At 46.9% G+C, this 24,885-nt stretch overlaps 2 protein-coding genes across 4 annotated transcripts in view; one reads left to right on the top strand and one right to left on the bottom strand.

The window, feature by feature from the left end:
- MACROD1 (mono-ADP ribosylhydrolase 1) overlaps positions 1–24,885 on the top strand; it is a 384,893-nt gene that overhangs the window by 51,869 nt on the left and 308,139 nt on the right. The window lies entirely within an intron of this gene.
- Positions 340–23,116, bottom strand: FLRT1 (fibronectin leucine rich transmembrane protein 1). The gene is made up of 4 exons (XM_054993289.1): positions 23,087–23,116; positions 5,010–5,089; positions 4,190–4,539; positions 340–2,704 (listed from the first exon to the last, which is right to left on the bottom strand). The coding sequence occupies exons 2-4, from the start codon at positions 5,041–5,043 to the stop codon at positions 1,010–1,012; spliced, it is 2,079 nt and encodes a 692-aa protein (XP_054849264.1). The 5' UTR covers positions 5,044–5,089; positions 23,087–23,116; the 3' UTR covers positions 340–1,009.

The raw sequence follows: 24,885 nt of genomic DNA on the forward strand, positions 1-24,885 counted from the left end.
CTGTGTGAACCTGAGATTTGTTTCGGACTCCATGACTCCCACCTTGGAAGGAACCTCTTGCTGGTTGGAAGACACCACGAGATCCACCTTCCGCTTCAGTTTTTGTTTTTTTGCTAAAAAGACAAAGAGCTACACGTTGAATTATTCCTACGAAGAGAATAATTTTGAATGATTGTCCCAAGGGATAGATGTGTGAGGCGGAGGTAACGAAACAGATACTCTTACAATCAGTCTGTGTGGAGCAGAATAGCTAAGTTCTTCTGTTGCAACAGAGCAAAAGAGGGCAAAGTTAGGGGAGGAAGGAGTTTGTTTCTGTTAACTCTGGAAAAAAACCTCAAAGGTAGACTTCCTCCCCTTATCATGGCAACTTTCATGATAAAATTGGAACCTGTAAAGAAAGCAAAGTTATAGGAACCAAAAGAAGGCCTCGGAGCCATGGCTGCCCTTCTCCAAAGATTCCCACTTATCTTCTCCCCCTGTACAGTCAACAGTTTAGCCAGTAGGAAAGACTTTTTGATGGTTTTTTTTTTTATAATCTAACCCCTGAACAAAATAGAAGATTTATACAGGAAGAAAGATAAAACAGGTAGCATTTTTGTTTTGTTTTTTTTCTGCTTAGCTTTTTCTTTTCTTTTCCAGGTTTTCCCTCTACCCCCCTCCACCCTTAGGATAAAACAAACCCAATGTTCTTCGATGGTCTGAGTTTGTTTTCTCTCCCTTAAATCTGGTATATTAAATATAAATTATGTCTCTTTCTCCTCCATGTCTACTTTTTTAAAACTTTTGTATTTTCCCCCCTACAAAATAGGCAATTTTTTTGTTTTGTAAAATTTTCCTTCCCCTCCCCTCCCTTTTGTTCCACCTGGTTCTGCTTGGAAAAATAGTTTGTGTTTGTTTTTGCTTTGCAATTTTCCATCTTGGCAAAAAACCTGGGGTGCATGATGAGGAGGGGGCAAAAACAAGGAAGAGTTTGGGTGGGGGATGTTTGTGGGAGGGAGGGAATTTTGCATCATGTATATGAGTAGTCTATGTCTGGAATTCCCCCGTCTCTATACCCACGAGTTGTGCCGTAGCCGATGGTGTGGGTACTTTTGTAAAGGCTGGTTCCATTGGAAGGGAATATGGTATGGATGACATATTCCTCCTTTGCCCGGTGAGGATTTATCGGTAACATCTGCAACCCAGGACCTCTGATCTCCAGGATGGAGTTATCCTTCTTGGTGCCTGACTCCATGTAGTCATCTTTCTTCCGACTGCCTCTGCTACAGGCCCGTTCTCGCGTCAGCAGCTCTCCTGTCCGGTGGACGTACCAGCAAATGGCAGCCAAGACCAGAAAGAGGAAGACCAAGGCCACAGCCCCTCCGATGATCCCTGCCAGTGGCAGCCCAGCCATCGGGTCCACATTTTGCTCATGATTGAGGGTGGTGGTAGGGCTATATATGTCCGCTGTCTCAGCTTTGGCGCACACTGGAGTCTCGTCAGGCACATAGGTGCTGCCTGTCTCCATCGTGACCATGCAGATGATGTAGGTGGACTTGGGCTCCAAAGCTGTCAGCAAATACTCTGTCTTGTCACCTTGCACCAGAGTTTCTGTGATGGAGCCCACAGCTGGGCTGTGTCCTAGGCGCAACCAGCTGAGGCGGAAAGAGGCCGCTGGGAACATTGCCTTCCAGCTGATGCGGATGCTGTCGGCCGTCAACGGCTTGACGTTCAGAACCAGTGCTTTGGCCCCAGCTCCCGTGGCCATTGGGTAGTCTATGTTGGAGTCCGGCAACTGGATGCCTGGCCTCCTGGCCTTGAGGGTGAAAAGGGAGCCCTGTGGGGTTGTGACGGCAGCATTGCTTGCGGTGGTCTTGGCCGCCGCCGGCCCTGAATTGCTTTGCGGGCCCAACTCAAAGCACTCGTCCATTTCATTAGTAATGTCCTTGATAGCCATGCCTCTGACCTTATCGGGGCCTTGGCACATCAGTCCTCTCACATTCACCACTGCGGCTCGGGCTTTAACCCAGTCCCGCAACCACATGAGGTTGCAGCCACAGTACCAGGGGTTGTTCCTCAGCAGGAGCTGGGAGAGGCTGTCGAGGTCGTCAAAGAGACCTTTGGGCAGCGTGGTAAGATTGTTGTTGGACAGGTCCAGCCTCTCCAACTCCCTCATCTTGGAAAGGGTGTTGTACGGGATGTGGCTGATGGCGTTATCTTGCAGGTACAGCTTCTGCAAATGGGTGCTGGGCAGGTTAAGAGGCGGGGCTGCCAGGGAGTTACGCACCAATGAGAGTTCGCTGAGGTTCTGCAGGCGACTGAAGGTGTCATCGGCGATGCGTTGGTTGGCCAAGAGGTTGCCATCCAGCACTAGGCGCCGCAGGCTGTTCAGTCCCTTGAAGGCATGGAGGGGGATGGTGGAGATGCGGTTGTCGTCTAGCCGCAATTCCTCCAGGGTGCGTGGCAGGCCGGACGGGATACTGCTAAGGTGGTTGCGGGAGAGGAAGAGCAGCTTGAGGCGTGTGCTGTCGGCAAAGGCGTCGTCTTCGATGCTGACGGTCGAGACAGAATTGTCATCCAAGTGCAGCTTCTCCAGGAGAGGGATGCGCGCCAGGGAGTCACGGGCAATGGTGCGGACGTTGTTGTCCTGGAGGTGAAGCTCCTTCAGGGAACGAGGCAGGTTGATGGGGAATTCGTCTAGGTCATTTTCGTAGAGGTAGATGACCTGATAGGAACGGAATTAAAAGGAGATTCAACAAGACAGAAGTGGAGAGAGACTGCGAATGACACATAATTCAAAATCAAGTTAAATCTCCAAAACGTTCATTTTTAGTTCTAGTTTATTAATACTAGAATACTACTCAGCTCATCGCACCAGAAGTCATAAACCTTATCTCCGGAAAAGGGGCCTAATTTATTACCTTCATGTTCTTTTGAGAACTTAATGTTAAAGAACCAAGATTCAAGTTTCAAAAACTACTTTTTGTTAAAAGACCAGATCATTACTAAAAGTTCAAGTATGACAGGCATACTCTGAAATCCACTCCAAAAGTGAAATGTCATGGGGCCCCTAAAGCTTCAATATGCTATTTTGATTTCCAAAATGGGATGGTATGGAGGTACAGATCTAAGCGGTGTCATCATTTCTTTAGGTTGTTGCTGCCCTCTGTTGAATCAGTTTTGTTAATTATTTTTGATATATGTGCTATCATATTCTTATTGTAAGTTGTCCCACGTACTTTTTTTTTTAAGTAGAAGGGCAGTGGATACGTTTTAGAACTCAATAAATGGGTATACTTAAGTCAAGCATCTAACCAAACATTGCATATATGAACCAAGCATTGCGTGAAGCTCTGTTAACAATTCAAACCGTTGGGTAGTTTGTGTAGCCAGCTATTGACTATTTTGGCTGCCACCAGCTGTCGGAGGCCTTTCTAAGCCCTGGTCTCTGAGATCCTTTCAAGGGGAAATGTAAGGGATTGAACCTGGGACCTTAAGCATATGCTGTGTCCCTCCCCGACCATCCTATGGCCTTTTTTAAAAAAAAACACTTTGAGCTTGACACAAGTTGACTCAGCAGGTCTGGGCATATCAAACTAGACTCACAAACCTTTCAATGACTCTTAACATTTGGAAAAATCTTCAAAATAAAAAAAATGGGTTGTCAAATCCATGCCTTGAATTCTCACTAAAGTATTTGAAATAATGCACTTGGGAGTATTCACAAAGTGTCGATTGTCAAGTTTCCATAAATATATGTTCAACTTTTAAATGAACACATGACATTGCCTTATACTGAATCAGAGGAATAAGCACAAAAGAAGGGCACCGCATAGTAGAACAAAACCAAAGAACTGAATCAGGCCAGAGGTCTATCAAGGCCAGTATTGTCTCCAGCGGCTCTCCAGGGTTTCTGGTAAAGGTCTTCCATATCACCTTCTATCTGATCCTTTTACCTGGAGATGCCAGAGTTTGTACCTGGGAACTTTTGCATTCAGAGCAGATGCTCTACCACTGAGCTATGGCCTCTCCCCAAACGTTTTGGATTTTGGGCTCCTCCCCAAATGGATTTTGGAAGAGTGAGAAAAGACTTATCCCACGCAACAATTACATTTTGAAGGGGAGGAGAAAGGGGCTGGGCTACAATCAGGATTAACTAATTAACAAAAACCCAAACAGCCTCTTTCAATCAAGCCCATGGTTCTCCAACCTGAACATTGAGTTTGTTCTTCAAGTTAGAGGGGATGCCGGCATTGTTGATCTGATTGTTCTGCAGGTACAGGGTGGTGGCGTCGTCCGGGATGTCGACTGGGATGGAAGTCAAGCCCCGGTCGTTGCAGTAGATGAAGCCGTTGTCACAGCGGCAGACTGATGGGCAGGTGGTACTGTCAATCACCTCGCTCAGGAAGGCAACCAGGCCATAGCAGAGGAAGAGCCAATCACGCAAGTCCATGGCCGCTGCTGTGGTCACCACAGTAGCCGTCACCACGGCAGCTGTCGGGGAGGCGGTCGCCATGGCTCTTCGGCTGCTAGGCTGATTCTGAATTTGGCCCTTGAAACCTGCAAAAGAGAGAGAGAGAGAGAGAGAGAGAGATTTTTTAAAAAAATCTAGGTATTTCCTGCCCTATTCCAAGGCTCATGGTAATGTGCATGGCAGGCTCATCTCTGCCCTCCCCCCTATATTTCCACCACATAGGTTAATCCAAGAGATGGTTACATCTCTAAGACCGCCCAAGTCAGAATTTAATTCAAACCAGGCCTTCATCCCAGAATCTTTTTCAAACTCAGTGGTGATGTTGCCTCTCAGCGTATTCAGGATGCCTTTTTTCACAAGGCATAGTATGACTGCCAAACACCACTTATGTTATCTGTGCAGAATCCAAACATGGTATTGCTTTCCCGTTTCGGGCTGCAGATGAAGGACTGCTTCTTTGAATCTCCTCCCACCCCAACACACATTTTTAAAAAAACTTAAAAAGCAACAGCACAGGAGACAACTAAGCTAAAAACCTTCTCCTTATTGTACTCACTTTTCATGGGTTTTCTCCTTACTTGGCGGAGCATTCAAACACTGTCTCTCTCCTCCCACCCCCTACTCTGGTCCAGCAATCTGAAATGGTACAGTTAAGGAAAGGTTATTTAACACATGCTTGGATGAATTATTAGATCCAGATTCTAATATTCCACTAGCCAGCTAGATACTCTTAGAGAAAAGGCTCCTCTGGTGTGTACATACTTGTAGGGTTGCCAGCTCCAGGCTGGGAAGCTCCTAGAGATTTAACAACAACAACAATTTGCACTTATATACCGCTCTTCTCGACAGATAAGTGCCTCACCCAGAGCAGCGAACAAGTTAGTGTTATTATTATCCCCACAATACAGCTGGGGAGCCGGGGCTGAGAGGAGTGGCCACCTACTGAGCTCATGGCAGTCGTGGGGTTTGAACTAGTAGAGTGCTGATTCGCAGCCGAACCACTTAACCATTGTGCCACAGATTTGGGGAGGGAGGTTAATATCATAAAGTCCACCCTCTAAAAGAGACATTTTCTCCAACGGAACTGAACTCTGTAGTCTGAAGATCAACTGTAATTCCAGGAGACCTTCAGGCCCTACCTTGGAGGACAGCAAATCTACAGGTTTGGTCTATGCTAACGACTGGCATACATGATGAGACGACAGATACAGTGCGGGGTGGTGGGGGTGGCGCATGTCAGCCATCTTGGCCTCTTGTTTCATCTCATTAGGAAGCACCAAACTTGATAACGAAATGCCTGAGAGGCTTCAAGGCCTTTTAAAACAACAGCTTTAATTAGTGTGAAAGCATCGATCGGATTTTTAATTGGATCTAAATCAGAGATGTTTTGCCTTCCCGCTCCCCTCACCCCACCCTGAAAGGAATGTGGTGCCCGTGGCTTGTGTTGCAAGCAACTAGTGTGTCTGTCTGAAAGTCGCAAAAAGGGGAAGGGATCTAATGTCGTTCATACAGGCCTCCAGGGCTTTCCCACAACGCTTTCCTGTTCAAGTACGCCAAAAGCACAACCATACCCGGCTGCTGCAGAGTATGCCTTTTTCAAAAACAAGACTGGGGCAAGGAACTGTCTGCCCCGCTGCTGCTTCCCATCTCTTCCCTTCAGAATCTGACAAAATGCTGCAAGGGGAAGGTTTTTTCCAACACTTAAAAAATATGAGCACTCTCCGAGTGGACCGATACAAGAGGGGAGCTATTTATTTATTAAAACTTTTTAAAAATCCTATTTTTCTTGCTATATGTGGTGGTTCAGAAGGCGACCTTACTTTACCAAAAGTGGCAGACAAAACATTTTGAAAAAACGAAGCATCAACTTCACACAACAGCCGACATTTCCCTCCTCCGGCGTAGTCCAGCATAAGTTCCGTCAGGGGCCTGTCTAAACAAGATTGCATTGCTACTCTTTGCAAAAAAAAAAAAAGTGGAAGCCAGCCTTGCTCCAGTTTCAAGGTACTGGAACTGCTTCGGATGTTCCAAACAAGTATCTCAAAGAAGGGCAGTGAAACAAGGAGATTTAAGAATTTACAAAATCTTATAGTCATCCTGCCCCGCCCACCCCCCAGCAATCCAAAGCAACTTTATCAACCTTGTATTTATGGGCAGAACAGGTCTTGCCAGAGTTCCCTGGCATGTGTGGGCAAGGTCTTGAAATGTCTACCACAAGGTGAAAAGCAATCTCTCCGAGAAGGCACCTATCAAACCCCAAACTAGCCTGCAGCCTGCAACCAACTCCGTCACCTCCAAAGTTGTTCCCACCTATGCTTAAGCTTTCAGGCAGCTTCTATCAAACCACAGAAAGGGTGGCAGACAAAATTATAAATCCCAGTTAATAAGAATTTGAAGTGTGGCAAGGCTGATGTGCAATGACCCTCCCATGGCCACCAACTGGGAGCCGCAGCCACAATCTTGCATACATTAAAGATGTGAGGAAGGGCAAGGAAGGGTTATTGGCAGCCTCTTGTGGGGCTTCCTTCACCTCTCTTGCATTGGTGTTCCAGCACATTTCCCAGCAAAGGCCCGTAGTGCCAAACCATTTGTTTGCTGGCTTCTCTGTTTCCCCCACCAATCTTTCTTCAGCGTGCAACAATTCAGCCTCATCTTTAATGTGCTCCTACTCTCACAAGTGGGTGGGGTGTTTTTTTTGGCAAACGTGCAAAATGCAAGATTCTTTAAGGATTTTTTGCTTCCAGAAGCAAGGATTTTTTGCTTTTATATTTGCAGGATATAACAAAACCCTAAATTGTTGATGTTATTGTTGTTCTCAGCTTGCTTAAGCAGGTACCTTTTTAGAAAAGTAGCTAGTTGGAAAACAGAGGAGCAGCACTGATGAAGTCTGGGAGGGAGGGCAGGCAGGTGGGAGCCTCTGTTCTCAGTTCTTGTCTACCTGTCCTTGCCATTTCCTGGTGGCTGTTTACAACCAGCCTCAGCTTCCAAAGACGTTTGGAGAAAGGAGGAAGAAAGAGCCTGGCTTTTGAGGGGGGGGGGAGAATAAAAGGGAGCCGTTTGCTTTTGGCTGCTCCTTTAAGCCCCTGTTGTTTATATTACACACTTTATGCAGCCTATCAAATTAAGGCCAGTAAATCGGCTTTGCTTTATAGTCTGTTTCTATTCTCTTGGATTTCGCTGAGAAAGGACGAGACGAGAACCTAAAGAGAGAGGAGTACAGCAGAGGCTGGGCAAGTGGCAGGATGTGCGTTGTGTGTATGAGAGAGCACACCTGGAAGCTGGCAGGGGCAAAAGTGTCTTGGTCTTTTTTGTTTGCCAGCGAAGAACCCAAATTGCAGGTTTCAGAAGCACTGTTTTCCAGCCCCCTCTTTCTTCCCCACTTTCGATGTAGCTGTTTCCAGCCTTCAGGCTCCCTGTGGTTGCAACACTAAGGACATTAACTCGGGAGTAAGTCCCATTGAACTCAGTGGGATTTGCTTCTCTGTTTAGGATTGCATGGTGCCTCTCACCTCAGCACCAGCTCAACATTTTCGGGGTCCTAAATGGAAAATCTAATACCCCCCCCCACTACTGCTAATCAACACAATGCACAATCCACCCATAAATTCTCTTCTTGAGCCTCATTGCAATGAATGGGAGAGACACAACAGCCTGCTTCCTTATTCAGTGGGGGCATTCACTGAAGAACTTCCTAGCTGATTGTGCCACAAAGGCTTTGGAGCTGCGTCTTGTGTCTCTCTCATTCTGCTGCCTTTAATGGCGGCCACAATCCCTTTCCTGAAATGGCTCCTTCCTCTGTTTTGAAGAAGGTGGGGGGAGATTGTTGGGGTGGCAGCAGGGCTTTTTTTCAGCTGGAACGCGGTGGAACGGATTTCCGGAACCTCTTGAAAATGGTCACATGGCTGGTGGCCCCACCCCCTGATCTCCAGACAGAGGGGAGTTTAGATTGCCCTCTGTGCCGAGCGCGGCATGGAGGGCAATCTAAACTCCCCTCTGTCCGGAGATCAGGAGGCGGGGCCACCAGCCATGTGACCACTTTCTCCAAGGGCAACCCACTGAGTTCTACCACCTCTTTTCTCAGAAAAAAAGCCCTGGGTGGCAGAATGGACTGCATTACTCTAGAGTTTAGGTGGAGGATTTTTAAATGGTCTCCTATGTTTTTTTTAAAAAAACTCTTTTAAATAGAAAGTCAGTAAAGTAGGCAAAGAACTGGTAAATAATCTTTTTCTCTGCTGGGGCGGGCTTAAATTTTTTTTTTTAAATACTCAGAACTAGTTTCTACAACCTGCACTCTGAAATGGTTGTCCATTCTAAAGCTTCAGCCCTTGGGCACCTCATTTATCTATAGGCAAAGGGAACACATGCAGCTCACTGAACAAAAGCGGGTAAGTTCAGGCTGCTCAAGCAAGTGAGCCATGCTACGCCAGAGTGCACAGTAGACCATACTCGTGCACTGAGTCAAAGGAGGGGATTCTTTCCAGCCTCAACATTCTTCACCCAACCCAGCTTGAAAATGAAACTAATCTGGTTTCCCCAAAAGAAGTGCGACTGGAGTTGCGGAACCACCAACCAACCAACCAACCAACCAACCAACCAACCAACCAACCAACCAACCAACCAACCAACCAACCAACCAACCAACCAATCAATCAATCAACATCCTATTTTTAGTTGCAGCAGATTAAAAAAAAAACTGCTCAGAGGAAGGATTGGGAGAGACCTGACCCCAGTCCCAATGAAGTCAATGTATCTTCAACCACATGCCAGTCTATAAGACCTTTCTCTGAGTTCTGTTTGTTTTCAGATTTCTGCAATCCAAACCCTATTGCATTGTTTATTGGATGACCCAGCTATCGATCGTATTGTCAGTGAGAAAGGTGGACTATAAATAATGTTAATAAATAAAATTAATTAACAGGGCTGGTTCGCTCTCCAAGCAATCACTGGGAGGGGCAGCACAGGAGACGACCAATGTGGCTTACACCAGCTGTCGCCTCCTAGACCTTGCTGCGGTTGGGTCCAGGGTCTGCAGTCTGCCTTAGAGCTGGCAGAGCCTGTACAGAAGGATGTGCTTCTCCTTCCCCCTTGTATACAGCTTGCCCAGGTCCAAGGGGGCTGCAGTCCTCCTTGGAACGGGCAGGGGTGGCACAGGGCGCCAACATTTGTTGAGCCAGCCCTGAGTACTGTAGAAACGCAAGAAGTTGCACCCTCTCTGCCAAGCAGCCAGGGCCAGCGGGATGGTGAAAATTATCCAAGTGCTGTCTTAGAGTGGCTTTAATTGTATCCTGCTATCGTCTGTGAGATGACGCACTGGTAGCCCCTGCAGAATTACACCCGTCTCTGGCTGTTTCCACACTACTCACCTTCATCTGGAACGCTGCAAAAAACTCACGCGAGAAGACACTATCTTCCGTGACGTTCCGCAGTGTTCCGGATGAAGGTGAGTAGAGTGGAAACGGCCCATCTCTGCATTGTTTGGATCTAGATTGGTCTAGCCAATCTTGTCTGTTCTGATGGGAAGCAGTTCTGCAGAGGTCTCAGGTGAGCGTGTAACTCGAGATTGGGCCCTGGATTGAACTTCAGTGTCACACACCAGATGTCTGCAAGGCAAGCTCTTACGATCATGGCTCGAGCCAATTTTTATCTCTCCCCCCCTTACTGTTTTTAATCATCCAAGCTGATGAAGAGTTCTGGAGAACCCCAAAGCTTGCATGCTGATTTGTGTCATTAAAAGGTGTTACAGGGACTTTCGCTTTTGGGACCTTTGTGTGTGCAAACCATATGCTCGGCTGTTGTAATGTGACCTCTCTATGCTTAACCACACCACTCATCCAATCTCTGTCCCTGAAATTCTGTACCAATGAGAAGCGAATTTCGAACTTTCTGTTAAGTTTGTGTAAGTACATTTTGCATACCTAGCTTATTTCTATAACATAATCTGCTTTGGCTGGGGAGTTTAGACATATTCAAAGAGGATAAGTCTGTCAGTGGCTACTGGTGACCAAAGGGCACTGTCCGTATTCAGAGGCAGTCAGCCTTTGAATAACGGTGCTTGGAGGCAGCATCAAGAAGCAGCCTCGGCCTGTTCATTGGACCTCCAGCAAACCACAGTGTGAAACAAGATGTGGGGCTAGCTGGTCCAGCAAGGCTTTTCTGATGACCGTAGCGCCAGGTGACTAACGCTTGTGACTCTGTAATACTTTTTAATACATCTGGCTTTTTAAAAATGACAAAATATTCAGTTTGGCTGCTGGGGAAGGTAAAACATTCTTCCAGTCCAGATTGACTTATTCTACAGGATACGAATTCTCTCTAGAAGCTAAAATGACAAAACTGAGGCTATCGTACTTTGGTCACATTGTGAGAAGACAAGATTCTCTGGAAAAGTCAATAATGCTAGGAAAAGTGGAAGGCCGTAGGAAAAGAGGAAGACCTGAAATGAGATGGCTTGACTCAATCAAAGAAGCCACGCCCTGCAGTTTGCAGGATCTGAGCAGGTCTGTTAATGATAGGATGTTTTGGAGGCCTTTCATTCATAGGGTCGCCATAGGTCGGAGACGAAATGATGGCACATAATGCATACATAACACAGGATATGGAAGTTCCTTGCAGCGACTGAGCATATCCAAGACTCAAAAAAATCTCTGTGTCTAGAAGCACTGTGTATGTCCGCTGCCTAGATGTTCTGTGAATTCATTCCCTTCCCCTGCTCTCTCATCTATTGTCCCTGCTCTGTCTGTCCCCTACCCAGCCCTGAATGCTTCCTCCGTCCGTCCTTCCAGATTTGACTTTTCATCCCTGCTTAGCAGAGCTGGGCACTCACTCATGCGGGACGCTGGCGGCTTCTGCTACAGAAGGCTACCTTTTACAGGGCTCCCGCGCATCCCTTTTAACCTCGGCTGAGTTAAACTTCTTCCAATGTTATTTTTTACAAGGCCCTTTTCATGGAAGATTTGAGTCGGCAAGGTGTCTTGCTGGGCCAGTGCCCGTTAAATCACTAGAAACCACTCACTTGGCTCGACTTCATTATGCATTCAATTCCTCTATAAATTTTACATTTCCTTTTTCTTTCTCTCACCACCGCCTATCTTTTCTCTCTCCCCCTTTTCCTATCTCCCTCTGGCTTACTCTTACTTTGGCCATATTCTCCATTATGGGACATAAAATCCTTTATAGCTCAATATTTCACGGTGTCAAATAAGAGGGCCCAACCGGACACGGTTTCCAGCCTCTTTGCAACGATCATTCCGCTAAAACAACCTGCTGTGGGATTCCTCCCCTCCTCTTCCAAACTTCGTAAATTGCTTTAGACAGTATTTTTAACCCTCCTAGAGCAGCTGTGAGCCCCACAGCATGAGGCTGCTGCTAAGAGAACTAATGCAATCATTCGCTGCATTAAGAGGGGATTATTGGGAAAGCTGACGGCCAGCACTAGCTGTCAGTGTGGACTAACAACAACAACAACAACAACAACAACTGTGCTTATATACTGCTCTTCTAGACCGATTTAGTGCCCCACTCAGAGTGGCAAACAAAGTCAGCGTTGTTATTATCCCCACAATATAGCTAGGGAGCTGGAGTTGACAGGAGTGGCTGACTCAAGGCCACCAGCTGAGCTCATGGCAGTAGTGGGATTTGAACCAGCAGAGTGCTGATTTGCAAGCTGACCACTTAACCACTATGCTATAGCAGTGGAGAGGTTACAGCTGAAATCCTCTCTCAGTGCTGTAGCATAAACTTTCTCGAAAGCTTCTGCTACAGTAAAGTTGGTTAGTCTTAAAGGTGTTACTGGACTCTTTTCTATTTTGCTACTACAGACTAACACGGCTAACTCCTCTGTGTCTCAGTGCTGTGATTATGTGTTATGCCATACTGAGTTCAAGATTTTAGGGAAACTGCGGTAAGGTTGCAGTCCAAAGACCCTCTGTAACCCCCCAAAGGTGGGATGTACAAACCAAATGTCATTTTAAGAGCGTGCCTGCCATTTTGTGGTGTCAAGGGGGAATAGTGGTGCTATGGGGTCCCTTTATGCTGGTCTTGGGGGTCAAAGAGCCATAGCACAGGTTGAATGTATGCTTTGCAGAAGGTCCTGTGTTCAATTCCTGCTGAAGAATCTTGGAAAGACTCTGCCTGATGCCATGGAGAGCCACTGCCGGTCAGAGTAGCCACTGTTGAGCTAAACGGCCCAGTGATCTGACTCCAGTAGTGGGTGTCCTGATACATTGCCACCAATGCCCGAGATCCCCCTTGTGCTTTGCCACCCTGTCACTTTCTGCATTGCACCTTAAGGCGCTCTGCTATTCCTCTCCTACTTATGTTTCTTAAGAAGAGGGCAATGGGAGAGCACCTGATTTGCCTGCAGAAGGTCACAGGTTCATACCTCAGTATCTCCAATGAAAGGATCTCAGGTGGTAGCTGCTGGGAAAGACCTTTCTTGGCCTGAGACCTGCTGCTAGCTAGAATAAACAAGACCGGGCTAGATGGATGGTAATAAGGTCTGGTATAAGTCAGCTTCCTATGTCCTTTCTGTCTCTCATTTTGATCCTGCCTTGCCTAACCTTTTGCCTCTTTGACTTTGGCAGGAGGCTCATTCTTTCTGCACTGTTAACCACTGAATCTTTCCAGACTCCATTCCTCTGCCAAGCCATGTCTCCCCCACTCCACCCCACTCTCCTTTGTCTTCTCCATCCAATTGTATTGTAAGACCTCTGGCTGGGAGCTAGCGTCATTTCTGCGTACCAAGACATAGCCAACATATTGTTGCTGTTTAAGCAATATTAAGTGGATTATGGAAGTAGTAAAAAGACCTCGGATCCTATCTGGACACATGCTACAGGCTCAGCACGCGATTCTGAGCAAGCCTCCATTTCTTTCCATCAGTTGAAGAGCAATCGTTGCTGGCTGTCCACATTCTGAGCAAAACTCAAAGGATTTTTTTTTAAAAATCTGCAGTACGTCTACTCACGTTCCTTATGCAAGAAAGCTCCAGTTTTCTGAAAAGTTAGGGATCTGTAAAACAGGCCCCCTTGTTTTTTCACACATTTCCATCTTTTTACACTTCGGCATCTCACATTCAGGACGCTGACTTGCATGAGCAGATATGCAAATTTCACAGGGCAGATCAAATCATATTTATGCATGGTGCACCTTACAGCCTGCAGACGGCTTAATTGCGCATCATGTGCCCCGTTCAAAAGCACAGCCCTCCCCCTTAGCAATCACTGAAGTCACTCTTGTGCATTGCGTATGCATTACAGCATGCAGTTGCACATCATGTTTCCTGTTTTAAAGCACTCTCTCAGCAGAGCATTGCAGAAATGAATCAGTCATATGACGCTGGCCCAGCTTACTTGCACATCCCCTACCTCACAAATCCAACGATAACATTCTCAAATTTGTTCTGCCTGCTACTAATCCACGGCGACTGAAATGCAGTTACGGCCTCAGATGCATTCCTGCTCATAGTAAATTCCGCAAGTCAGTATAACTTTGTGATCTACATTTCGAGCCAAGCTGGCTAGTGTTTTACATGGCTGTGCTCCATTTAGACCATGGCTCACCAATGGATTAGCTACTCCCTGAATGTCACACTACCACCTTATTAAGGAGCTTTACACAATTAGTCTCTTTCCTCGCAGTTCGGAGAACGTTTTAAGGCACAGCAAGAGGCGATTCTAATCCAAACTGACAATGGCGAAAGCCCCAGATTAGTTAATCTGGAAAGCAGACGTACAGGAGCACGTGATGAACACTATATTGGACGTGCATAGACAAAAACGAGAGGGGGCCAAAAATCCACCTTTTTCATCGAGCGCTTCGGATGTGCATAGAGAGCAATGTGTTCAAACACAATGGTGGGAACTCATCTGTATTAAGTAGCTGTGCACAGGTGCCAGTTTATGCAGTGTTAATTCTAGACTTTATTAGATACCAGCAAAATGTGTGTCATTAAGACTGGCAAGGGTGTATGTGCGTGTGTGTCTAGAGGAAGGGCTTGTCTATCGCAGCTGCCTCACCATGTGTTTGTAATGTGCTTCTGAGCATTGCACTCCGGTAACGGAGTCCCTGTCTGTGTGGGCCGAGGAGAACCAGTGTGTCGTCCCCACTGTAGCGTGCTCCAAGGGCAGTGTTTCCATTGTTCCCTGTCGGAGGGAATGGCAGCCTTTACTTAATAAGAATTTTGCATGTATATAGCACGTCCGTGCAAAGCGCTTCATATTTGTTATCTCAAACCTGATGCAGTAGGTCCTTTCGATACTCTCGGGAGAGTTGAGGCATAGCAGGTGGACGAGAGTTAAATTTAGAGACATGACTGTGGCAAGGGATAAAGGTGGGGCCTGGAATTCCAACTGATCTCCAGACTGCAGAGATCAGTTTTCCTGGCAGAAACGACAGTTTCAGCAAGCAGACTCTATGGTATACCATAGATTCTAGGAGAAATCCCTTCCCAGAATCCCCCTTCCCCAGACACTCCAGCAGTTTCCCAGGCTGGAGCTGGCAACCCTAACTAAAGGAAGGGTAGGCTTTCCTTTCTATTGAATATACTTTTGTCCTGGCCTTCCACCAAGGAGCTAAGAGGATGTACATGGACTTTGTTTCCTACTTTGTCCTCACCACAACCCTGTAAGGAAGGTCCGGCTGAGTGCTTGACCGGCTCAGGGTTGAGTTGGTGCTGTGAGTCTCTGTCTCCCCAGCTTTAATCCAGCACTCTGTCTGTTATACCCATGCTGACTTCCTTCCCCTGCTTTTCTCTTGAAATGCAGCCACTTCGGTTTGTCCCACCAAACGCAGCGGGAGAACTGAGCCCCACCCTGGATCCACGTTTTTGGTGTGATGCTTGAGGTGTGATGGAACCATGGGAACTAGCCTATAGATAGAAGCTTCCCAGTATGCAGTTCAGGGGATGGCGAGGAATTTATTTCAGAGGAATCTATTTTGAAATGTTTTTTTAAACGCACACACAGATTTTTCTGGCAAGTAACTCCTCGGGTGCTAATTGATAGGCATGAATTCCCTTCTATCTGCCATCTAGCTATTTTTGCATTCTGCGAAGTCCTGTTGTCATCTGGCCACTGGTTTGCCATTCTGGCACTCTTGGATCAGAAACACAGCTAGCATCTTCTCTTTTGTGGGTTGGCCCTCTTTGAAATGGGATTGCTTAGCTTCTCCTTTTGTTCTGGCCCTCCTCCTCTCTTTAATCAAGTTTCCTTAACACAGTGACCAGCAATTTTAGCCATCCCAGAACTAAATTTGCTAATTTTTTTAAAAAGCAGTTACGTATAACCTAGCTTACTTCCTTTGTAAGATACAGGCAACTTCCTTCAAGGGTATAAGGAAAGTTCTACTGGAGCATATCAGTGGTCGATCTAATCTTCACACAACAACAACAACAACATTCAGTTTATATAGTGCCCTTCAGAACAACTTAATGCCACACTCAGAGCAGTTTATAAAGTGTGTTATTATTATCCTCACGACCATCACCCTGTGAGGTGGGTGAGAGCTGAGAGAGCTCTGAGAGAGCTGTGACTGACCCAAGGTCACCCAGCTGGCTTCAAGTGGAGGAGTGGGGAATCAAACCTGGTTCTCCAGATTAGAGTCCTGCTGCTCTTAACCACTACACCAAACTGGTAATGGGCAACCTATTGCCCCAGAGGGCCAACAAACTAGGAACAGAAAGCACAGCTTGCATTTTGCAAGTTGCAACCCCTTTCAACTTCTCCGAGCAATCCAAAGGGGGAGCCGATGCTTTCCCCCCAAAATATTTCCCATGTTCCCTGGTTTCACACACATTAAGAATCTATAGCATGGCGTAACTGTATACTTAGTCAAAATCCTGTAATAACAGTCTTTCTCACTTCTCGGCTTCCTGCAACTAGTTTTTCCTAGAATCCCCCCCATTGTAAAGTATGTTTCTTTAAATATAACAAGCCACAGCCTTAATAAATAAGCCTTTTTGAACTTGCATTAGATGAAAGCACTCACAACTGGCTATTTTACAAGTCAGAGGCGGCAGAAAAGAGCAAGAATCCAATGGTACCTATAAGACTAACAAGATTTGTTGCAAGGGGTATGAGCTTTCGTCAGTCACAGCTCATTTCTTCAGATACCACTTCTGAAGAAGTGGGCTGTGACTCACGAAAGCTCATACCCTACCATGAATTTTGTTAGTCTTAAAGGTGCTACTGGACTCTTGCTCTTTTCTACTGCTACGGACTGACTAACACGGCTCCCCATCTTGATCTAAGTCAGAGGCAGGATATCTATGATTGCCAGGGCTCTTGCCCTCACACCCGGCTTGTGGGCTGCCCAGAAGTATCTAACTGGTCACAGCTGGTCAGAAATAAGATACTGGACGAGCGGGACCTTGATTCGATCCGGAACGGCTTTTCCTATCACAATAATAATAGACAAGAAACTTGTAGCACTGTACAAACAAGTTTTTTTAAAAAAATCTTGGTGCCACGAGGTTCCCATTTGTTTTTTGCTGCAACAAAACACGGTTACCCCTCTGGAATTAAAATCACAATTCTTGCTCACCTTTCCATCCAGCTGACTGTTATTGGAAAGAGGCCACAAAGGCTAGAGGGATGCCAGGCGCAATCGAGCAGGGCTGTTTACGTTTTCTTGTTAAGATAAAGTTTGCTGATGTTGAGCTGCTAGACAGCTCAGTGCTAAGATCTTGAGAGGACAGCCGTGAAGCCACCGCCCTCTCCAGAAACAAAAAAGAGCACAAATAAAGACTTGGATCTACTACGCCGCCAGAAGACATGTCTGTACAAAACGCACCCATGCTTTTGCTTGTTATCCAGTGGTGGAAAATTAGTAGGCACGTTTTTGGGTATGGAGTACAACCATAAGCTTTAGTGACGGCATGCAAGTATTGCTATAAGCTGTAACCTTTAAATGTTTTAGAAAAGGTTTTGGAGTGTGTTCTAGGCACGCCATCATGGGGAATGCAAGGAGGGGGCTGCCTCAGTTTCTAACGACAGATGTGTCCAAGGCTTCTGACCGGGTACAAATGCTAACCCTGTACTCTGGAAGGAAACCTTTTTCAGTGCATGAATGGATGCATTTGCTCAGTGTTGAGGGAAACGCACCCTGTATATGCTCAGAGGCACATCTGCTTATTATATAATAATTTCGCTTAACATCTGTTTCTTTAATGAAAGGGTGTGGCCAAAAATGAATGTGGTTAAAGGAGGAAGGCTGGGGCTGTTGCACAAAGACTAACAATACATGTGATATGCACGGTGCTGTGCCTAGTAACAGTAAGATAGGCCCGTGCCCTGAGGAGTTTATACTTATGAATTGGACACTGGGAGAGAAAGGGAGAGAGGGAAGGAATAAGAGGTTGAGGATGAACAGGGAGGGAAAATGCACCTAGTTGAATTTCAGTAGGGGGATGAAGATGGGGGTTTCAGTAGGGGGATGAAGATGGAGTTGAACCAACATTTTTTCTTTTCATACAAACTGGATGCAAACAGAGACAAGCACCTACCCCCCCCCCCCACCTTTCTTGGCTTTGACCATGAGCTGCTTTAACACCGCTTCACAATTTCAGACATTAGCACGCATGTTATTTTAGGATGTCTTTGCTGCTCACTGGTGGAGGGGGATAGCACTCAGGGTGGGGGGCAAATGATATTCATTCAGGTCTCCATTTTGCACAGGCCTTTTGTGCAGCAAATTCCTAAAGGGCTGTCCGTTGCAAATATTTTAAAATTTAAAAAAGCATTTCTGTACAAGTGCCACCTTCCCACCCCTGCGACTTATGGTGTTCAGGCCACTTCTGCTCACACAGCACCCGCCTCGATGATGAGCATTTTGCTAGTCCTGTATAAGAAATGGGAGGTGCTACCTAGTGACAGCTTGTGACCAGGTTGTAAAGCAGTTCAGCTTGACTTGTGCCAGCAAGACGTCATTCAAAGCCAGGAGCTTGTAGGCCATACCAGAAATGTTATGACCAAAGCTGCTTCTCAGCCTTAGAATTTCAAATCTCCCTAGTCCCTCCATTAGCAAGTTCCTTAGGCGGCAGAACCCTTTTGTGACATCAGAGCAACTAAGCCAATGGAAGGCGGCCCAGCAGATCAGCCACTCTGACAGGCAGACCCACACATAAGGCTGCAGGCTATGAACACATCAGTCTGCTAAATAGCTGAGATCCACCCACACAGACAACCGCACTGTTTGCACTGGGTGGGAACAAAGGAGTAAACCAGGATTTGACAGATCCATCCCAGATTCAACAGTCCAATTCTTCGGATTTCTGTGTGTTCGTCCCCGTGCGTGAGCGTGCACGCGCACACTCTCTCTCTCTCTCTCTCTCTCACTCTCTTTCTTTTTCCCATAAGGTAAATTAAAATGATGAAATTTAGTCCTCTCCAACCTGACGGCAATTTTTCAGCACAGGAAAATGGTTCTGCTCAGATGCCCAGATGTTGTCACTGCGGATGAGCTTGATCAGATGTAAAATACTAATGTTATTTTCCCCAAAAGGATTCAGTATCCCATCTGCTTCCGGTGTATGTTTGTTTGCGTGTGTGCATGTGTGTCGATAGATTTTTAACACTTGGCATCTGCACTAATTCCCAGTTTGACCCACGCTGCCTAATTTTTCAGAAGATGCCTACCTCCCCGCTGTGACCGTGAAATTCTTCTTCCTCTGTCAGAATACTAGAAGGGGGTGGGGGATATGTTTGGCCAATGAAGCTGACAGCGGGCAGCAGCTTCAGGAAGGGACAGTAAGGAAGTACTTATTCACACAATGCATAATTAACTTACGGAACTCGCTGCTGCGAGTTTGCCATTTGCTTAGACAGCTTGGGGGGGGGAAGTGATTAGAAATTGGAGGGATAAGTAGAGATGTGTCAACTTAAATACCTAACAGCGCAATCCTAGGGATCTTTGAAATCCTTGAAATCGGTGGGAGTAACTCTGTTTAGGATTGCACTGTAAAGGCCTCTGCAGTCTACCTCTGAAAGCCACATGTTGGGGACAGAGAGCAGCATGTTGCATGTGGCAAATTGGTTGGTGTGGGACAGAAACCCCCAAAGGGGGCAACAACAGAATCAAGATTTTGAAAGAGCGGGGTTTTTTTTATAATATACATGGGAAGGTTGAGAATAAATGTAGTGCATGTGACAAAACTCTGGCTAATTTGATTCCTGCTGGTAACCAAAAGATCTGGAAGTCCACAGAATTAATGAAGACCAGGCTCAACAATGGCTGTCTGCCATCATGTTTATTGCCACTGTTGGAAACATGATTCTGGGCTCTCTAGATCCTCGGTCAGACTCAGCAGTGCTTTTTTCTTAGGTTTTTATGAATTTCTTTGCAATACCGAGAGGAGTTAGCCGTGTTAGTCTGTAGTAGCAAAATCAAAAAGAGTCCAGTAGCACTTTTAAGACTAACCAATTTTATTGTAGCATAAGCTTTCGAGAATCAAGTTCTCTTCGTCAGATGCATGGTACATAAACTGGTCAAATATAGAAGAGGAGGGGAGGAGAGAGGAGAGAGAAGATCATCCCCTAACTGCATCTTCTCTCTCCTCTCTCCTCTCCTCCCCTCCTCTTCTATATTTGCAATACCGGAGATTGCAGCTGAATCTGCATACATATAAGAAGGGAATAAAATGCACTGTACCACTTTGTACTGCGGTTGGGAGATGCCACTTTTTGGGGTGGGGTAAGGAAAACTCCCTGCAAATAGGAAACAAGCACGTCAGGGAGAAGGTTTCAAGCTATACTAGTTTTCTAGATGCAGGGAGTTTTTGATGTAGGAAAGCTGGCTGAAGTGGTGCAGGCCACACACACACACACACACACAATTCTGTTGCGATCATGCGGCATAATGTCCCGAGAGACGTCCGATTCAAATTCCCACTGGTCACTTTTTCTCAGCCTAATTTACCTCACAGGGTTGTTGTCAGGATAGCATGGAAGAAGTGGTGGGGAAAACTATATTAGCTGCCCTGGACTTCTTGGTGGGAAACTGGGATAAAAATGTGATTGATAGATGGATGCATATAGACCAGGACTAAGTACTTGAATAATGGGCCCACCCAAATCGAGAGCAAAACAGCTTTTGCTCTTTTGGGTGCCTAAATATCCTATTCCATATTGATGATGGTGGGCTACTCACGTTGCTACTGAGCAGTTCTTCTGAGCAGCTGAACTTTCATTCACTACCTAACACCCCCCCAAATTTAAAAAAAAGAGGAAAACAATCCAATTCCTTCTGGAGTCTTTAATCTGCCTAATAATTCATAACGCTGCTAATTCCCTGTCCACAGCCCCCGAGTTCGTAAACCCTCTTTCCTCCCCTCTCCTTGCCTGAAGAAACACATGTTTAAACATTAAAATCGGCTCTTGCGTCTTTAAAGTTTCCATCAGGCTGGCTGCGTTCAAGGCAAAGAATATTAGCGGAACAGAAGAAGGAAAAGTAAACTCGGATTGTTGACTCTACAAAAGCTCTCTTTCTCATTTTCTCTCTCTCTCTTTTAAAAAAGACCAGATCTGGTATAAATATCTGGAGAGAGGCCAGCTGCTTATACATCTAATGCAGCTCCAGTTTTAAAACAACCGTGGTTTTGCGCTTAATTCACATCAGCTGGGAATCTGGCCTGCTAGAATAGAGTAGATCGAGGCACAGGCATAGCAACTTGGGATCGACTTGGTGAAGCGAGGCTGATTTAACAGGATGGTCCGTGAGCCAGTGGGGTGTAGAGGTTAGAATGTTGGATTAGGATCTGGAAGATCCGGGTTTGAATCACCACTCTACCATGGAACTTGCTGGGTGACCTGGTGCCAGTCACATGCTCTCAGTGTAGTCTGCCTCACAGGGTTGTTGTGAGGGTAAAATGGAGAAGAGGAGAACAAAGTAGCCTATGATCCCCATTGGAGAGAAAGGCAAGGTATAAATTCAGTAAAATAAAGTCATTCCATTGGATTAGTCTCCGGGGGGTGCATGCCAACTGAGTTTCTGGCTCCATTAACTGGAGGAAATCAGGATCGGACCATGCAAAGTTAGGGGTAGAGATAGAGGCTGATTTACAGGAAGAGGTGACCTGGTGATCTTAACTACAGTGGGTTGGAAAGCTGCACCCAGGAATGCTGATAGATTAAGGCTAGCATGATGCCCTGTGCCTTGAAACCCGTCTCCCGCAAGCACAGGTCAGGCGTTATCATCTCTAGAGGTTCCAGGCTGGACTTATGCCAAGTTGTGGTCTGGCCCGATTCTAGTGGATCAAGTTTTGACCCATAGATAGTGCACATCAGAACCCGTCTCCGCCAAAAGAACAAGCAACGGACTACGCAGTAAGCGACGCTCTGGTTTCCTTAGCTCCACGAGAACCAGTTGAGGCTTAACTTCAACTCCTAAGGATGACGACGGACTAACCGTGAGCAGGGAATCTAGCACCACTCCAGTGGTTCACAACTGGTCTAAAGCAGGATTGATTGACAGCAAGCAGAAAATCTAGCTATGGGTGATGGGACTTGCCATGGGGGCTCCTATCCAACTCATCCTATCTCTGGTGGATAAAAGGTTATTAAGGAAGTATCTCGACCCATTCACTTCAAGTGAACCCCGTGTGATCTGTTGCAGCTGGGGGCCTAGCCCTGCTTACCCTCCGAAACGAGCACGGTTCCCTTGCAGCCAGCAAGCCAGAATCCTATCAGGATTGTAACGCCTCCGCCTCCAATCATTTTTATTTCATCCTTCTTCCAAGGAACTCAAGGCAGTTTTCTAAAGTCTCAGAACAACCCTTTGAGGAAAGTTAAGCCTAATTCGGTTAAGTTAGGCAAAAAGTCCATCATTCTGTTTCCAGCAAGGGACGTCCAGGTGCCTCCAGGACAGATGTGTGTCCTCACTGTCTGGAACTGGACGGTATATTGCCTTTCGACTTGGAGGCTCTCTTTGCTGTAATTACTTTGAACAGAGCGCTACTAGATTTGACAAGAGGTCTGTCTAGTTCAGCATCCTCCAAGAAGCCTGACAGTATGAGCCATCCCCCTGTTGTACCTCTGCAGAAGCTGATACTCTGCCTTTACACATGGAGGTTCAATTTAGTTGACAAGACTGTTCAGCACCCTGACGAGAAGCCAGGAGGACTGGGGTTCAGATCCCCACTTGCCCATGAAGCTCATTGAGTAACCTTTGAATGGTTAACCTACCTCCCAGGGTTGTTGTTGTGAGGATAAAATGGAGAAGCATGTGTACTGCCCGGACTCCTTGGATAAAATGCTCTGGGATAAAAATGCGCCACACAAATCAAACCGAACATGAGAAGAATGTGGCAGCAGCACCAGATCACTGGGTCTATTTCAGCCAACATCCTCTTTCCTGCTGGGGCCATCCAGCTGCCTCTGGGATGCCCCCCATCTGTGCGAGTGGGGGGCCAGGTCTGGCCTTTGGGGGCACCCAATTGGTGCCCCCTGTTCTAGCCCCACCGCACCATAACTAGCTCCAAGGGTTCAAGGCTGATCACAAGGGGGTGAGGGCTTGCTCCCCATTCATTCCCGAGCCACAAAGCCTCCCCCCCCCCGATCCCTGCCAGGCCTCTGGCATCTGCTACTCCCCCCACCCTCTTTCCCCCTTGCAAACTTTTCTGCCGCGCGTGGGGCTACTTACTGCGCCGTGGCATCGCCGGAGCTGCTGCTGCTGCTGGCTGCGCGTCCCTTTTGCCCAGTGCCGGTATCTATATAGCAAGATCTTCCCCCGCCTTGCTTGGAGGGGAGAGATCTCCAAACCCGGGCGGGCTCGGGCTCTCTCTGCATGCACGGAGGAGGAGGCGGCAGCAGCAGCGGACAGATCTCCAGCGTGCACCTAAAAATGCCTTTTCCGGCATTGCGGTGCCATTCCGGCGGTGCCTGCGCGTGGATCGCGACCCTGCTTGGCTCCGCTTCCTCTTTTTTTGTATACTGTCTCTGCTACTCCGGATTCATCCCTCTCCGGGGCCCTATCGGAAGCAGCCGTGCAAACGGAGAAGCAGGAGTGATGACTGTGGGCTGAGTCTCTCTGTGCAAAAGGCCCGGGGGGGGGGAGAGTTTGGAGAAGGAGGAGGAGGCGGAGGCGGTGCTCTCCTTTCCTGGCGGGAGGGAGCCTCACTTGCAAGGGGGGGGGTCGCATGTGTTGTTGCTGAGGACCCCCCCCCCCAAACCAAACAGTTTCCCGTCTATCCTGAGATGCAAAGAATAATTGGAAAGCATTGTGAATCATTCTGGGTTTTGGAGGGGAAAGGGCTCCCCTTAAAAGGAAAGAGGTTAACGCTCCCTTCTTTCCTCTCCGTGGAAAAACTTCTGGCTAGGTAAGCGGGTTGCGATCCAGGGTGTCATGTTGAGCTCCAGGGGGCTTGCTTCCCAATAATTAAGCATGCACGAGATAATGGCAATAGTCCACTCCACGGAATTTTTTACTTACGAGTAAGTAAGCCATACTGCTCTCTGTGGGGCTGGCTCCCAAGTAATAAGCGCATAGAGTTACAGCCTGATCCTAGGCCTGTGTGCCTAGAAGCTTGTCCACGAGGATTTGCTTCCAAGTAAGTGTGTCCTCAGCCTTGTGGCCCTCTGGAAAGGAACAAGAGTCCAGTAGCACCTATAAGACTAACAAAACTTGTGGTAGGGTATGAGCTTTCATGAGTCACAGCTGACTTCTTCAGATACCTGTTAGTCTTATAGGCGTTACTGGACTCTTGTTTTTTTCCTGCTGCAACAGACAGACTAACACAACTACCCATCTTGTGGCCCTCTGTCTCTCCCCTTCCGTTTTCCTCCCGGTGTACTGGCCAGATTGCTCCCACCCACACACCCCCAGCCTGCAACCTCCCCACCAAATGTAGATGTGAGATTCCAGCCCCAGAGGGGGTGTCAGAATCTCTCTGGGGTTCTAGCACAGCAGATGGGTGCAGCCTACCCCAGGAGGAGGAGGAGGTATCTCGGTGCCAGAAACTAGAGGAGAGTCCTTGGAACTAAGTAAGGTTTACCACGCTGTATTTGTCACACAGTTTGGGGAAGCAAAACTGTTTTTATTTGCAGGTGGGTAGCCCTGTTGGTCTGCAGTAGAAAAGCAAGACTGGAGACCAGTCACACCTTAAAGACCGATGAGAACTCTGGAAATTTTAGAAAAGAGCAAGAGTCCAGTAACACCTAAAAGACTAACAATATTTGTGGTAGGGTATGAGCTTTCATGAGTCACAGCTCACTTCTTCAGGTATCTCACGAAAGCTCATACCCTACCACAAATGTTGTTAGTCTTATAGGTGTTACTGGGCTCTTGCTCTTCTCTACTGCTACAGACAAACACGGCTACCTATCTTGATCTACCTGGAAATTTTAGTTGGTCTTCAAGGGGCTACTGGACTTGAATCTTGTTTCCCTTTGGTGGTGTAAATTGTGGCCCCTAAAGAATCACATGGTAGCCTGATTAGCCCG

Source organism: Eublepharis macularius, chromosome 1 (genome assembly GCF_028583425.1).
Source record: "Eublepharis macularius isolate TG4126 chromosome 1, MPM_Emac_v1.0, whole genome shotgun sequence".
NCBI lineage: Eukaryota > Metazoa > Chordata > Lepidosauria > Squamata > Eublepharidae > Eublepharis > Eublepharis macularius.

Coding starts and splice junctions, on each gene's coding strand:
- FLRT1 (XM_054993289.1), bottom strand. CDS start 5,043: ATGCTCCGCCAAGTAAGGAGAAAACCCATGAAAA. Junction 4,540..5,009: donor AAGGAGAAAACCCATGAAAA/GTGAGTACAATA, acceptor TCTCTTTTGCAG/GTTTCAAGGGCCAAATTCAG. Junction 2,705..4,189: donor AGAACAAACTCAATGTTCAG/GTTGGAGAACCA, acceptor CGTTCCTATCAG/GTCATCTACCTCTACGAAAA.